The 15,074-nt window shown below is 32.6% G+C and overlaps 1 protein-coding gene across 8 annotated transcripts in view; it reads right to left on the reverse strand.

Annotated features, from left to right (window-relative positions):
• Positions 1-13,290: 13,290 nt before the first annotated feature.
• The window catches only part of LOC125063768 (agrin-like), a 141,048-nt gene continuing 139,264 nt past the window's right edge, over positions 13,291-15,074 (reverse strand). For 7 of the 8 annotated variants that reach the window (XM_047670424.1, XM_047670396.1, XM_047670404.1 and 4 more), the window contains 2 exons: positions 13,927-14,285; positions 13,291-13,636 (listed from right to left, as the gene is read on the reverse strand). In XM_047670424.1, the coding sequence (XP_047526380.1) occupies positions 13,491-13,636; positions 13,927-14,285 (505 nt within the window). In that variant the 3' untranslated portion in view covers positions 13,291-13,490. Of the gene's footprint in view, positions 13,637-13,926; positions 14,286-15,074 lie in introns of those variants that run through there. The other variant, XR_007119572.1, reaches the window with a different exon arrangement.

Genomic DNA, 15,074 nt, shown 5'->3' on the forward strand with positions numbered 1-15,074 from the left:
CTCACACAAATTGACTTTTAACCTAACAAGAAAAACCTTTGTTATTTTTTATCAAAATACAGTCAAACATATTAGATTAACTGGTACATTTTTTACAATTAAGGGGCAGTACTCGTGTAGTGGTTAGAGGTGCGCGAATCTTAACCCAAAGGTCGTGTAATCGAAGCCCGGAAATGCTCTGATACATTGTCCTATCGCACGTAGCACGTTTAAATACTTATATTGGTTATACGATAAAGACAAACGTCGCAACCATCATGTTTAATGGACCAGCTGTCAGGCACCGAATAAAATGCGTACCGCCACCCATGGACCTGCAACGCCTTGAAGGTGAGTTTCCGATCTTTGGGAAATTGTACGCTCTTTTCTTGAAGGCCCCTAAGTCGTATCGGTTGGGAAACTGGCTGAATAGGGCCAAAACACACAAGGCAGAAAGTGCCTTCATGATATGTTGCTGGCGACTCTAGTTGAGAAGAAAATGATGAAATTTAAATTTCCCCACCATTATCAACAATCTATTGAGTAATTCCGTGTTCGTTTACGTGGTTTCAGCTTTCCTGTTTACAACAAAGAAATTAAATTGATTGAACGTTTGCATGTTTTGAGGTATTCAAACGTTGACGTGCTTCCATGTTGTAAGTCGGACTTAATTTTCGCCAAGTAATTACTTGTGGAAACCACAATTGGCTAAAAGCGTGTAAAATGAATTGTTTTTAATTTTTATTTGCTTAGGGTTTTACTAGATTTTATTGTAGAATATCACTTTTCTAATTTGTAAACCGAAACGGTATAAGAATGTTATCTTAATAACTTATAATTAGAATAAAAATAAGATAATTGGATCATCTGATATTGCAGTATGAACTCAACTTACAAAATTGCAATTAAAAATACTTTGGGATAAAAACACCTATTACCAGTGCGGTTCATATTTTTAAAAATTTAATTGCACAATACGTTGAAAACTTACTGTTAAATTTAGCTGTATTTGTGAAACAGAGACCTACCTGTTCTACGAATCACAACGAGGTTATAGTTATATAACTTAAAAACTTTGACATTAGCTTCTTGCATACTATAAACTCATAAGCTACTATAATACTTGGCAAATTGCACTAAGTACACTGTCAAAATTTGTTGGTATGCGGTACGAACGCAGCCTGCTCACACAAGTTAAATACGACTTAGGCTAAGTTCTCTTGACAAAGAGAACCAGACTAAGGAGCCAGTTTGGTTGAGAAACAAGCTACTTTGTATTATTAATGGTTCAATTTACATTACCGACGTTAAGTGAGCTTTGGGAATTGTGAAATACGATCAATTGCTAAAACACCTTGGCAGACGAAATGGAAAACTACAAGTTTACCTTCACTTATTGAAGTTTTAGAATAAACATAACTGCGTCAAAGACGATACATTCTTTGCCCCACGCTTGGTTTTACTAGAAACCCGAAAGAGCAACAAAGCCAGAAGAAGTTTGATGACATCAAGTAATAAAATTAGACTTGTTTTAAATACACTTGTAAAAGTTCAAAAGGCAACTATTTATTACAATATCATCCCATTGTAATTGTGTGTTATTAGAATATAGGCCACATAGGCTCTCTCGAAATTCCCATAAAAGGATTCATCGTTTTTTTTTCAAGTTATACTTCTTTAGGCGCGTTATGAAAAATTGATGAGAGTGAGATTTACGATGCGCGCGCACCGTGACACAAAATTAACAGTATGAAGTTGCCCACGGAAGATGCTACGGCATTGGACATAATTTAAAAACAACATTCGAATAATAATAGAATTTATGTTACACTTAATGTAAGAAATTAATAATAAATATTTATTTATTTAATTTTTCAAATGACTATAATGTCTCCTTTTCCAGTCTTTGATTATTGAATTGTAATTAATTATTTGCATGCAATCAAAAACAATTTTTAATAATGCCAAAGAAGTATAACTTCTTACGCGCGTACATGTACACGCACCCTTTTTTTTCATTGTTGTTATACTCGCAAACCTTAAATTTATATAAGAATCTGTTCACAGAGTGCTTCGTACTATTTAGTTCTCATTGTGCTTGCTAATAAATCCGTTAACCTTTTTACTTGTTGAGCAAGAATACTTTACTTCCGTGAACTAGTTTTTAATAGTAGAACGCTCAGCTTGAACATTTTCCCATATAGTATGCAAATGCCAGAGATGAAGCGCTGTAGATTCAAGAGCTAGGTTAAACATTCTATATATGCTTATTAATCGTCGACTGGACGTACCATAAGCTACCATTAATTTTAATACGCACAGTAAAAAGTAAAGAAATAAATAAGATAAAGGCCTTTGAATTATCTAATATTTACGCTTAAGAAAATGCTTAAATGGAGCTAGAATCAAGAGGCTTCGCATGAAATAGTTAGATTTTGATATTGTCAGCAATAGTTAGCAGTTTACCGATTATAGCGGCCTCCCTAATGACTTAAATAAATATTAAGAAATTCCAAAGATTACAAGGTACATTAATTAAATTTAATTGTATTAAAAATACAAGACACCAATAATATTGTGATTTCGAAACATTTATTTTAAAGTGCTTTCGTTTGTTTCTGACAGTATACAATAAATTTAAACGGATTTAATAAATATTTACAAAATGTTTCATGCCTTTCTAAATTTCTTGATGTATGCCTTACTCATAATCTAATAAATAGTAATTTTGTCCTTTAAAGTATTTTATTAGCCACCATTTATGTGAGTGATTCGGATATCACGATTTTCACTTCTCAACTCCAATATGACAGAGACAAAACTTCCATATTTGTTCAGTTCATTGAAAATAGTAAAATAGAACTCAAGCGTATGTATAGATTGAATTACTGTTGATTTTGTTTACTGTGTCGGAGGTATGTACGGTCGCAGTAAATTGTGATGGTAGTCGGCCCTCGCAATCGACCGAGTCACCAGGGTGGAATTAAACGATTTATCGTAGTCACGGAGTGCGATTTCAGGGGAACCCTGTCACAATCCGCTATAATGGTGTTACATGGATCGTAGTAAATACTTTTAACTCTTTTTATGACTTAGATTTGTTTGATAAGGTTGCACGATCCACGATATATAGATCGTGCAACCTTAGATTATAGAGTACTGTATGAAATTAGCTTGCAATTGTTTTGATATACTAGTACATTAACAAAATTGAAAGTCTTCTTGGCATATTAAAGTAGATAACTATTTGTTGACTTTTGAAATCCACATTTTATCGCTATTAAGAAAGCCATCTAATCTTTTTGTTAAACAAATTACTCATACAAAACAATACATACACATATAAAAAAACAACACAACATTAAACAGTAATATATTAAAATATTTACAAAAAGACTATCTATTTCTCATCTATTTCAAACAGTATAGAAACTGTTAGAAGCATATCTTTTGTCAGTTCACTCAATGGACAATTAAAAACGTCTCTCAATCTATGTCCTTCATTTAAATATTTCCATACATTGTGTCATGTGTGCCCTTTTCGAGACGTTAGTTTCGCTGAGGTTACGAATAGTAACGGCGGTCGATGTCGCCTAATAGCCATCAGGCAACCTAGGTCTAGGCATGTGTGCACTGCCGGATGGTTTTTCTTTCCACGTAACAGCTCTATAAGCAAAAAATTTAACACAAATTCTCGGCGCACTGTGAGTTCGTTCCTATACTTTCTTGAGGAGCCCAGATTGCGCCATTATGCTCCAGGTGATTCCTCACTAACGAATTATATAAGACTTGAATGGTCTGAATACTTGTGAAATCTCTGGCCTACCTTATTAGGAGTCAAAGATTTCTAAATGCTTTCTCACATTTGAGTAATGTGGCTTCCAAATGTCAGGTCTGAGTTAAACAACGACTCGCTTTGGCGAATCGTGCCCATAGTATAACTATATTTGTTAAGAATATATAATATGTTAGTTTTTGATACCACAAAGTCGATGTCGATATGTAGTAAGCCTCTGTAGATTCGAAATCTACAGAGGCATTATTTGTTTTTTCTCTTTTATAAATGTTTAAATCTTTTTAGGTAAAAAAACCTACCTATTATGTATTCCATCTCTGGCTAAATTTTTAGTGTTATTTTTTGTTATTATAATGTTTGTTAGCTGTAAGATGACGAAATAAATAAATGAGAGGTAAAAGTATAACTTATGTACCTACAATCTTACAAAGATATACATGGAGCTTACATATTATAAGAACTTTGGTAACTTTCGAAATTGTATATCTTAAATGATCCTGTTCTAAATTACTTACGGATTTTAATATGTTTTTCATCGATAGACTAACGTTTTGTCGGGTTCTGAAGTCTGTACTTGTGTATTATCTCGACAATTTTTAAACTACGCTCTTATTTCCAAATTCCAAGTTATAGTCAAGTATACTTATAAGTTTATATATAACATAGTCTAAAAATATGAAAACGAAATGTAACAGATATTATTGCTTTTATTTATCTACTCAATGCATCCGATCTTGAGCTACAGAGAGAGGATGTATCGTTGGAAGGAAGACTCAATAAAAATACTCTTAAAAGATTCACATTGAGGGAGTAAAATTTATACAGCTATGTATTAACGTAGCAAGCTTTCAGCAATCATATTTCAATGCGGCTCATTTTGTGTGGGCTCCACAGGGACAATATATCAACCCCAATTTATTTTCTTCTGAAGTATTTTCATAACACATACAAATACGTCTTAGGTATTTTAAATGAAAAATCTGTTCATTATACGCAAAAGTTAATATGTTTTCTATGTTAATAGAATTGACTTCATCTATTGAACCTAGTATTTTACATCTATACTAATATTATAAAGAGGAAAGATTTGATTTTTTGTTTGTTTGAAATGAATAGGCTCCGAAACTACTGGTCCGATTTCAAAAGTTCTTTCACCGTTGGCAAGCTACACTATTCCCGAGTGACATAGGCTATGTTTCATTTTCAAAAAAAATAGATATGCTTACTAAAACTTGAATAATCTAACCCAAGGTGTAAAAAAATAAACAAAAAACTCCCTTCAATCGCGTGCGCTTCGAAAACTATTAATGATAGAACAAAATGATGTATTACAATTTTTCAGGACACATCACTATCTATAAAAAATGTCACGACAGCATGTCTCTATCTTTTATACTTATGTCTCAATAAGCGTCCTTTTATTAATTTTTTTTAATCAAAATACCACCGCTAGAAAAGGCTCTTTATTCGTACCTAGGTATTGATCTTATCAAAATAAATACCAACGTTTCACATAAGCTACAATTTAATGGCATAACCACCAAAAAGCATGGTGGATTGGTGTTCTCCTGCCGTTTCTATTGAATAGTTTACTACTATGTAATATAACAAAAATCTTAGCCACAGCAACGCTTGGCCGAGTCTACTAGTGTAAACTAAAACTAAAAAAGCAATTGAACTTACGTTTTTAATCAAACAACAACCAACGTGTTTTGAAAATAGAATTCCAATGATTGGAAAATATAATGTTGAATTTGAAAAAATAATATTGTATATTTTTAATTTATTTGAATTTGGAATACATTACATACATTAACTTACAGTTCAGGTGGTAGAACGGTAACTTGGTAGATAAAAGTGTTCGTATTTTGTTACTAAATGACACTGTGTAAGCAAAATTTAAATTAAGACCATTTAATACGATTTCAATGTATTCAAGTTGAACAAAGTGATTTATAAAGACTTTGTACCGAAATAAGAAAATTGCACAATAAGACTTTCTAGTTATTTGCAATTCATATTAAACGTTTACACAGTTAATGTCGCCTGGGTGTAAGATCTTAAGATAAGACTTAAATAAATAGACCTGTCCACAACCATGACTCACTTCGTTTTGTTTAGTCTTTCAGTGGATCCTCAAGCTCTTGCCAAACAGTCAGTTTTAACAAAACTTTATGTAGTTTATTATTGCCGACTTAAAAAAAACTATTTCTTTGTAGGTCTTATGACCGTAAGTCATGATTTTAAAAATCCTACCTGATTTGTTCAATTGCAACCAATATGTTTCATGGCATGTCCTAGTAAATCTAGTCTGTTTAATAATTAATAATAGAAATAAATATAACCAAATTTTTGAAATCGCTCAAATAGATTTTGAGTTTATTCGTTACAAAGGGACGACCACGCACGCACGCTGTAGTATAAGAATGTTATGTATACCAAGACGAGAGAGACTAAAATATGGCGAGGGGGCCGATGGCTGGCCATGCGTCATACTCCTGAACGGGTGCTACTTGTGGTGACTGGTCGTACTTGAATTCGTGTATGCGGTGATGTTAATAATTTCGACTATGTGTTTGCGTGTTGTTCCCATGAGAATGTAAGTGCGTGCTCCTATTTCACCATGCCTCCTGCTGATAGAGGACAAGTCTTTGTTTTTAATTTATGTTATTATTATTAATTACTTAAGATGTCATGTGGAACATGGTGTAATGGTTGCAGCTCCTTACAAACGTTGTGTAAAAAAAAAACATGGCGATTAAAAAGAGTGGCGGAGAGTTTATTGCCAGTTCTTCGCTTCCGTTCTACGCCCTAGATTTGAGAACTGGCACTAAATGTAAAATTAGAAGCATTCATATGTATTTCTTTACTGACAATTCATAAGTTTACAATGTGTTACCTATATGATTAAATGATTTTTGAATTTGAATTTGAGACGAAATATAAACTATTATTAGAATTCGTTAAAAGTCTGATTATTTAAATTCCAATTTTAAATCCAAGATTTATTGGTTAGTTCTTTTAGCGATCCATGGTATGCGAATCATCTTTCTCCAGCGCCACATCTCCAGTGAATCAATCCTTTTGCAGTCCAGTCCGTGACTCCGATCCATAGAGGAATATAGTCAAGACGCACAGAATCGCAAGGCAGTATAGACCTTCCACTGAGAAATAAATCGAATGCTATATTTCAATGTTTGACGTCACGAGACAAATTGCTAAGATTCCATAAACGTCTCGTTATCTCAAAACAAAATTAATATCGTACACGCTAGTTGTAGACGTTAGTACGTGTGGTTATATCAATAGTTACTAGCGCTCAGTGTATGACGGCAGCTTGAATATCAGTAATCGTATTCGCAACACGTCGCCCGCTGCGGGAAGACGCGCTACAAATCTCATGAGACGCCAGGAATCTGTTCACAGTATGCTTTCATGTACACCTTAGTCTTATTTATACACGCTTCGAGCAAACATTGCCTGGTAACTAGTTATAGCACTGAGCAAGAGTATATTTAACATAATGTTAATGTATATAACAGGAAGTTTCCGCTAACAATGTTTGACTAAATATTCTTTTTTAGCACTATGTGAAATGAAAATCGTTGACGTAATGTAATTAATAGTGATGATACCTATCGAGCTCACTCTACCTATATCAGCTATTGGTCTATTACAAGTCTTTGTCCAGCCTTGCGATTCTGTAACTCACTTTTCGAACTCGCACAGCGGTTTTCGCAGCAGCGGTCGCGCTCAAATCAGTTGTGAAGCAGTCATCTCAGTCATTCTGATAAGGAGGGAGCTTGTAGTTTATTGTTGACCGCTGCTGCGAAAACCGCTGTGCGAGTTCGAAAAGTGAGTTACAGAATCGCAGGGCAGCCCTGAGAGAAACGAGTTACAGAATCGACGCCTGACGATGATAATTAATATTTCAAAAATTCATATCACCTGAATGTCAATTATTTAGAATTATTATTGTTGTTGTTTGCTTTGTTCCTACCCTGCTTTTTTGTAGTTTCATTATATATTTATAGATGCTTGGTGGACCCATACTTACTACCTACTTCGCTATAAAAAGCCCCTTTGGGAGTTGTGTGCTGCGATATTGCGATGTACTCGATTGTGAGGAATTGCATGGATCCGATTGGCGCTGCGCCTTCTTAAGGTCTCATGTCATTTTCACACGTGTATATCCTTTTTATAACATACTAGCTGACCGGGCAAACGTCGTTTTGCCATATATATAATTTATAATAAAAATATGAGTTGATCGTAGAGGGGTGAAAATTAGGGGTTGTTTCTCAGACATACGCAATATGCACACAAAATTTCATGAGAAGCGGTCGAGCCGTTTCGGAGGAGTTTTACTACAAACACCGCGACACGTGAATTTTATATATTAGATTTTCATAAGTATTTGATTGTCCTAATTTCAACAAGTTTGATCTTTGAGAGCATAAATAAAATAACATAAAAGACGAACAAAACAAAACTAGACTTAATATTATAGTTGTAAACGACACACCTCACACTTGCAAGCCCAATTTTAAAAATAATTAACGTGTATAATATTATTATATGATACAAAATATAGGCTGATTAAAATGAAAAACGTATCGCTTGGAGCGAGAAATCCTTTCAGAGACGGCCGCGAGCTTTTCATTCAATTTCCACAATATCAGCTTTTAATAAAGTGATAAAACGTTTATGCCAAACACGCGATGTGTTTTTTTATTTGCAGTTTTATTCAGCATTTTAAAGATTGTTCCTCTGGATTCATTTATGTGGAAATTTAAAAACGTCTTAACGTTTTAGATTAACTATTTAACAAACAGTTACCAAGCGTAAAAATCTTTGCTTAAATGTATATATTTTTTAATTATAATTATAATTTAACTGCGCGATACAAACAGTAATAGACTGTAAATAATAACATAATTTTAATGGTTAGGTTATGACCTATTTTGCTGTATATATATACAAATATAAATTCATATTATAGCGTTTTTATTATTATTTTTAGAAATCGCATAGGCTCACCTGATGTTATGTGATCTCTTACGAATATTCAAAAACGCTAGAAAAATCACGAGTACAATATCGGCTTTATAAGGCTTGGTATACTACTAATACTATTAATATTACCGGTGAAGTTGCTCGCATCTGGTTAGATACGTAAAAAGTTAGAAGTAAAAGCAATAAAACTTTTACCCCTTATAAAATGATGAAATGCACCATAAATGGTTACACTTCAAGGAATAGCTTGATTAGAAGCAAGATTTGTCTATTTTTTATTTCTTATAACAATCATTATACAACCCATGCTTGTCACGGGACACTTTTCCTTATTTATTCGTGTCTCGATCCTGATACATTACAATTTCACTTCGCACCCTTATTTTCTCTGCTCCATAGATCCCACATGATCCATCCCTTTTATGATCCGTCCCAACACTCTACCACTGGATTGGACACGATTCAATTAAATAAATACTATTTGGAATTTAAAGCAGTCGAAAGCTACAAAAAAACAATAAAGAAAAAAGAAGACACACCTACAAGTTTTTCTTTCGACAAAACCACAGATTGTATGACACAATATTTTTGCATATTAAGAAAATTTAAAATAGGTGAACTAACTACTAAACATTGGCTACTTTTCAAATGAAAATTTTCAAGCAATAGTTAAAAATAATCTACCAACTAAAAGACAGCGGTTTTATATTGCTGTATACAAACCGTCTCAATCTAGTGTTGTTAATAACTATTACTTATTTCTCCCCTTAATACCTCAAGGGATCTTGGCGTGATTTATTGCATATGCAAAGAATAAGAGGGTAATATTTTCTTCACCATAATTCAGCCCGGTTGAGATTAGAGGCCGCCCGTGTAAAGGATGATATATCAATCTATTCATTTTATGCGTTGATACGCTTTTCCTTTATGGCCCCATTTATTTGATATGGAAATCTATTGAAAATGTAAAGTTGCTGATTGATTTGTACTTACTTGTGTACGCTTATTTTACGGGCTTACAGTCATTATCACCACAGACACCGCGTAATCAAGATATCGCGATATCATGTAACAATATTTAAAAAATTTCGCTACAATCTTTTTAGGTACTTAGATTTATGTGTGCCTCTGGCGACCATTTGTTTTTTTAATAGGGCAGTAGGTCCTTTGTGCCTGACACACGTCGTAAATTTTTAGATCTAAAGCATGCCGATTTCCTCACGATGTTTTCGTTAACCGTACGAGGGTGTTTTAACACAATATGACAACAAGAGAGACAAAGTAAGAAACTCGCGCACACGCATAGAAGAATATGAGAAAATCCTCGGCTCGTCACATCGGGACGCAAATATAATTGTTTAAACAAATTAACTTATAGCCCGATTGCATAAATTGAAGAAAATGTATGTAAGTATAATCGGTACAAAACAGGTACGTAACGCCAATATACAGAACAGAATGTAATGACCTTTTTTAGGTTATTTTTATAGTAAGGTATAGGAGCCTATGTTTAAAAAAAGGCAAGGCTAAGTTTTCTGGCTATTGAACGTGTTGTAAGCTAAGATTTTTAATATGGGCAATACAAAGGCTTATTTAATTAATATTTTTACATAACGAGAACAAATTACATATTTATTGTAACAATATTGTTTTTTCAAACGTCTTAGGATATCTTTCCCATTTAATTATATTTTGTAAAAATCCTCTTTCTTTACCTCACACAGAATATCGTGTCTTCGTGTAATAAGTAAGGTGATATCAGGGCTCAGTAAGGGTAGGGCTTGCTAAACAATAGACTAATTTATTATCCATGTTGAAGTTTGTTATCAAGATTCTTGAACGCATTAACGTTGTTTTGATTGTAATTTAATTTTACTACGCTGGGGAACGTTACCATTAAAAAAAGTACTTTTATTCATCAGAGTATATAAATAACTGCTATATGGTTGAATAGTTAATGAATAAGTATGAGGCCTTAACTTAAGGTCGTGTGTTCAAACTCCATCTACCCCAATGGATTTTTCTATGAAATGATAAATTATTTCCTTTCGGAAGAGAGAATACCCATCACTTTCTTGAAATTAAAATATTTTATATAAGAGAATTGTATCAAGCCAATATAAAAGCTTTTATATCTCAGGACTCACGATATAAAATAAAAGTCAATATTAAAATCAGGTTGGCCGGTTTCTTTAAGTTATTTTTCTTGCACTGAAACTTGTTGACTAGTTAAATTAAAATTTTACCCAGGGCGTTAGCTGATAAGCGCTGAAAGGGGTAAAAACGGCAACTCAATATGCATACTAATAAGTTTCTAGAAAATCGCAATCTTATTAAAGCAAAATCGTTAAACAATCGCTGAATATACAAAAGCAATTTTAAGTCTGTATTGAGTATTCTACTTCTATATTGAGTATTCAAAAAACTGTAAGTGTATGATTCATCAAAGAAGAGTCTTAGAAGTTATGGGGACTAGAAACTGCAAATTGTGGTAAGTTGATTTTACGATGTAAAAATTAACTAAGACTTTTTTGGAACATCAAGGACGATTTGAGACCTTAATATGAAAAGCATTGTTAAAATTTTACGATGTATCAAAGTTGATGTAACACACAACTTTGTATAGAAGTAGATGAAAAGAATATATATGTATAGAAGTTTACATGGTGATCATGAACTTTTACAACCATTTGTCCTTGAATACTTACGGACAACCCCAAGCTAGTAAACATAAAATACTGATATCTCTATCAGTTTGTTATTTTATGTAATTTTTTTTAGTTTTATAAGCAAGTAGTTCTTACATTACGCTTTATGTTTTCAATTAATGGCAATTAATTGGTAGATTCTACTAGACAAAATAAGTTCTGAAAAGTATGTGTTCTAATTATTAATAGGTCGGCAACGCCGAGTGCGTACCCTCTGGCATTGAGTGAGTCAATGAGCGGGCGATATCACTTAAAATCTATAAAAAAATGTGTATTATAAAGATCAAAGAAACATAGTCTATATGGTCAAGGGGTGTAAAAAAAGTATAATTGCAGTCTCATTTAATTTATTATTTTCGTTATGTATACTAATTTAGGATTGTAGGTACATCAAAACACGTAATAAATTAGACTGGAAGTAAACCAACGTTACAGTACTAGAGCAATATACGAAAATATTCCAACAAATCTGTTTGATATGCTTTAAACGTATGAGTAAGCAAACATCCACAAATGGAATAATATTCAATCCGAACCACGTTGCGGAGCGGTGAAAATAGTCTAAATCTAAAATTCAACAGATATGTTTGACCACGAACTCTAACGCATGTAAAATCTAGTCGAGTAGATCATTCGAATATTGTCATAGTTTTATAATTACGCTAAACAGATAAAAACTTAAGCTTAATCTTAAAAGCGTCTAAAACTTATAAACTCGTACTCGCATAGTATTTAAAATTCTATTATCTACATTTTCCAATACCAATTTTTACTATGTTCTACGAATGATAATCTCTGTATAGATGTGCTAGAAACAGTTCGTATAATTCATTGACATTTAACATTAAAGCGGCTTGTAAAAAAATCTAATCTATATTACTATTTACACGATATCTACAAGAACTTATGAAAACAAAACTCTTTGTATTTCAAAAACAATTCGTACCTGGCAAACAAAATAAGATGTAAAGACGCAATTAATTTTGAAACATTAATTTGGGATGATTTATGAATTACTAGAAATGTTATTGTCATATTTTATATTCACTGAAAAACAAAGCGTAAGAAATAATTAAATCTGAGTAATTACTTATCTATTTACTAAGGGAACAGCTACTGTACAACTATGGCACTTTATATTAGGTACATAATATAATAGTACTAGTAATTAGGTATTTTGAATGAAAGTCTTAGATTAAGAATGTATTTTAAAATACTGAGCGATATTTTATATCGGAAACTCAGTATTTTTTACATATTTAAGCGTTATTATTACGGAATGTTATAATTAAAGCCCATTGAATAATTTTATTCTAATAATACAATATTATTTTGAATAAATAGTTGAGATATAATTAGTTAGTGATCCTAACTTAATAACGAGATGGCTTTGAGGTGTTTAGATTATACGACAAATACTTATGTATAAAATTATTATTTCCAATGACCGAGAACAGGTATTAGAATTTAGAAAATAGTTTGTCGTTTGTTTGTTCAAAAGTCAAATAAAATAAATTTTGTTGATGATTATAAAATACTTAATAATTATTTTTATTTCAGTTAAGGTTATGGCAATGACAACAAATATATTGCTTATTAGTTAATGATTGTTATACATTAACTAAATAACACTCTTAAAGAATAATACATAATTGACACGCTAAATGCATTACTAAGTTCACATCAGAATAATCTCATTTTACTAATGCTGGATAAATTGCAGATGATATGAGAACGGAAAGGATAAATATGGCTGGAATGCTTAAACATTGTAACAGGACTAGTGTCGTTGCTTTTTTACCAAATACAAATAGTATTGTTCAGTTACAATAATTATCCTTCCATCCTGACTTATGTTTCCATAGATAAAACGAAACATTTTACTGCACATAACAGGTTTTGTAATAGATATGTATTACAAGGTACAGGTACTAGTAGTATTCAACTGTTTGATAATACTTTTAATATCACTGGCTGCAGCCTATGCAAAGTTATACACAATATCGTATCGTACTCATAGGTCGTATGGGGTTCGTGATGTCTAAATGTCGTCCGTTCGCTTTGATGCTAGCAATGCAACCACGCAGTCCCGTGTACAGAGACGTCGGCAATCCTAGTGGTAGCGATGGAGATCCACCTACAGATAGATTTATTTATTACTTTTCAAATTATTAAATAAAAGTAGAGAAATGTCAAAGGATAGGTATAGATACCTAAATTATGTTATCGGCTTAAAGTCAATTTAAAACTACAAGCATTTTATTCTAACTTAGCTTAATTCTATAATTCATTTGTTTAATGGATTATTATTATTGTATCCCATCAAAATATATTCAGAAGATTATGAAAAAAAAGTTAAAGTTTCATTAAATTTTGAACGAACGATTTTAGTATCGAAGAATCGATGTCCTTTAAGTTAAAACTTACCGATCCACAATTTAGGATTAGCCTTCGAGGGTACCAGTAAAGACTGAGAGTAGCCTCTAACTGGTGGTAGATCATCCACTTGAAGCATTGCCAAACGTTTACGTCTCCTCAGTATAGCAGTGTGCCATAATCCATCATCAACTCGATCTCTGGACTCTACACTTTGGAACCAATCGTCGTGTCCTATAATATCCTGAGTATCCGTATCGGTGAAGATCAATTGCAATTTTCCACCACTGAAACCCAGTCCGATGAAGTCACGTGGCCGTACACCGATTCTACGTCGCCACATTAACAGACCAGATTCATTGAAGGTACGGAACTTGATTTCGTATCTAATACCGCGAGGGCCACGATTCCTAAAATATATTTTTTATTAATAATAAATATAGATATGAGTATACGTAGATACAAGTAGCTGAGGAAAGCGAACACCAAACCCACTAATAGCTACGGTTTAAATCGGCTAGCAAAACCTATTTGTATAAAAAGTACATTATTTTGTTAGCTAATAAAGCTTTATAACTAACGAGATTCAGTTTAATAACATTGGAATTCATAATAGTAACAGGTAGCTTATAATTCCTCTTTTAAGCAATATTTTTGCTCATTCATATATAATGTAAATATTTTAAAATAAATAATGGTATGCAATACAAATCTATGCGACAGCAGTTTTGAATTTATGCTTTTATGCAAAATATATGGAACTTTGGCTCAACTTTTATATTACCATGCCGTGAATTCTGCACATTCGAAAGCAAAACTTGAATTAATAACGAGAGACATTAGGAAATCCGGCGAACTTGTTTAATTATTACGGTAAAGTAAGTGCCTACCAATTGCGTGTTAATGTTAAATAATAATTGAAAAATATGGAAGGACGCACTCATATAAAAATATATATTTCTGGGGTTAGCCACTACTTCCCCTATCACCCTACATCGGCTTGACGTTGATTTATGGTACACTTGTATATATTTATATTCAACACCAGTATTACGATACATATAACTGAAATTGTAGTGACGATTTTTTATCTTGGTATTTAAATGTATTTTTGTCTAGGTCGAAGCAAATTATTTAAATGAAAAGGGCAAATGTGCTAAATAATTTATATAAGAAGCATTATTATATAACTCGAACCG

This window comes from Pieris napi, chromosome 1 (assembly GCF_905475465.1).
Source record: "Pieris napi chromosome 1, ilPieNapi1.2, whole genome shotgun sequence".
Lineage (NCBI taxonomy): Eukaryota > Metazoa > Arthropoda > Insecta > Lepidoptera > Pieridae > Pieris > Pieris napi.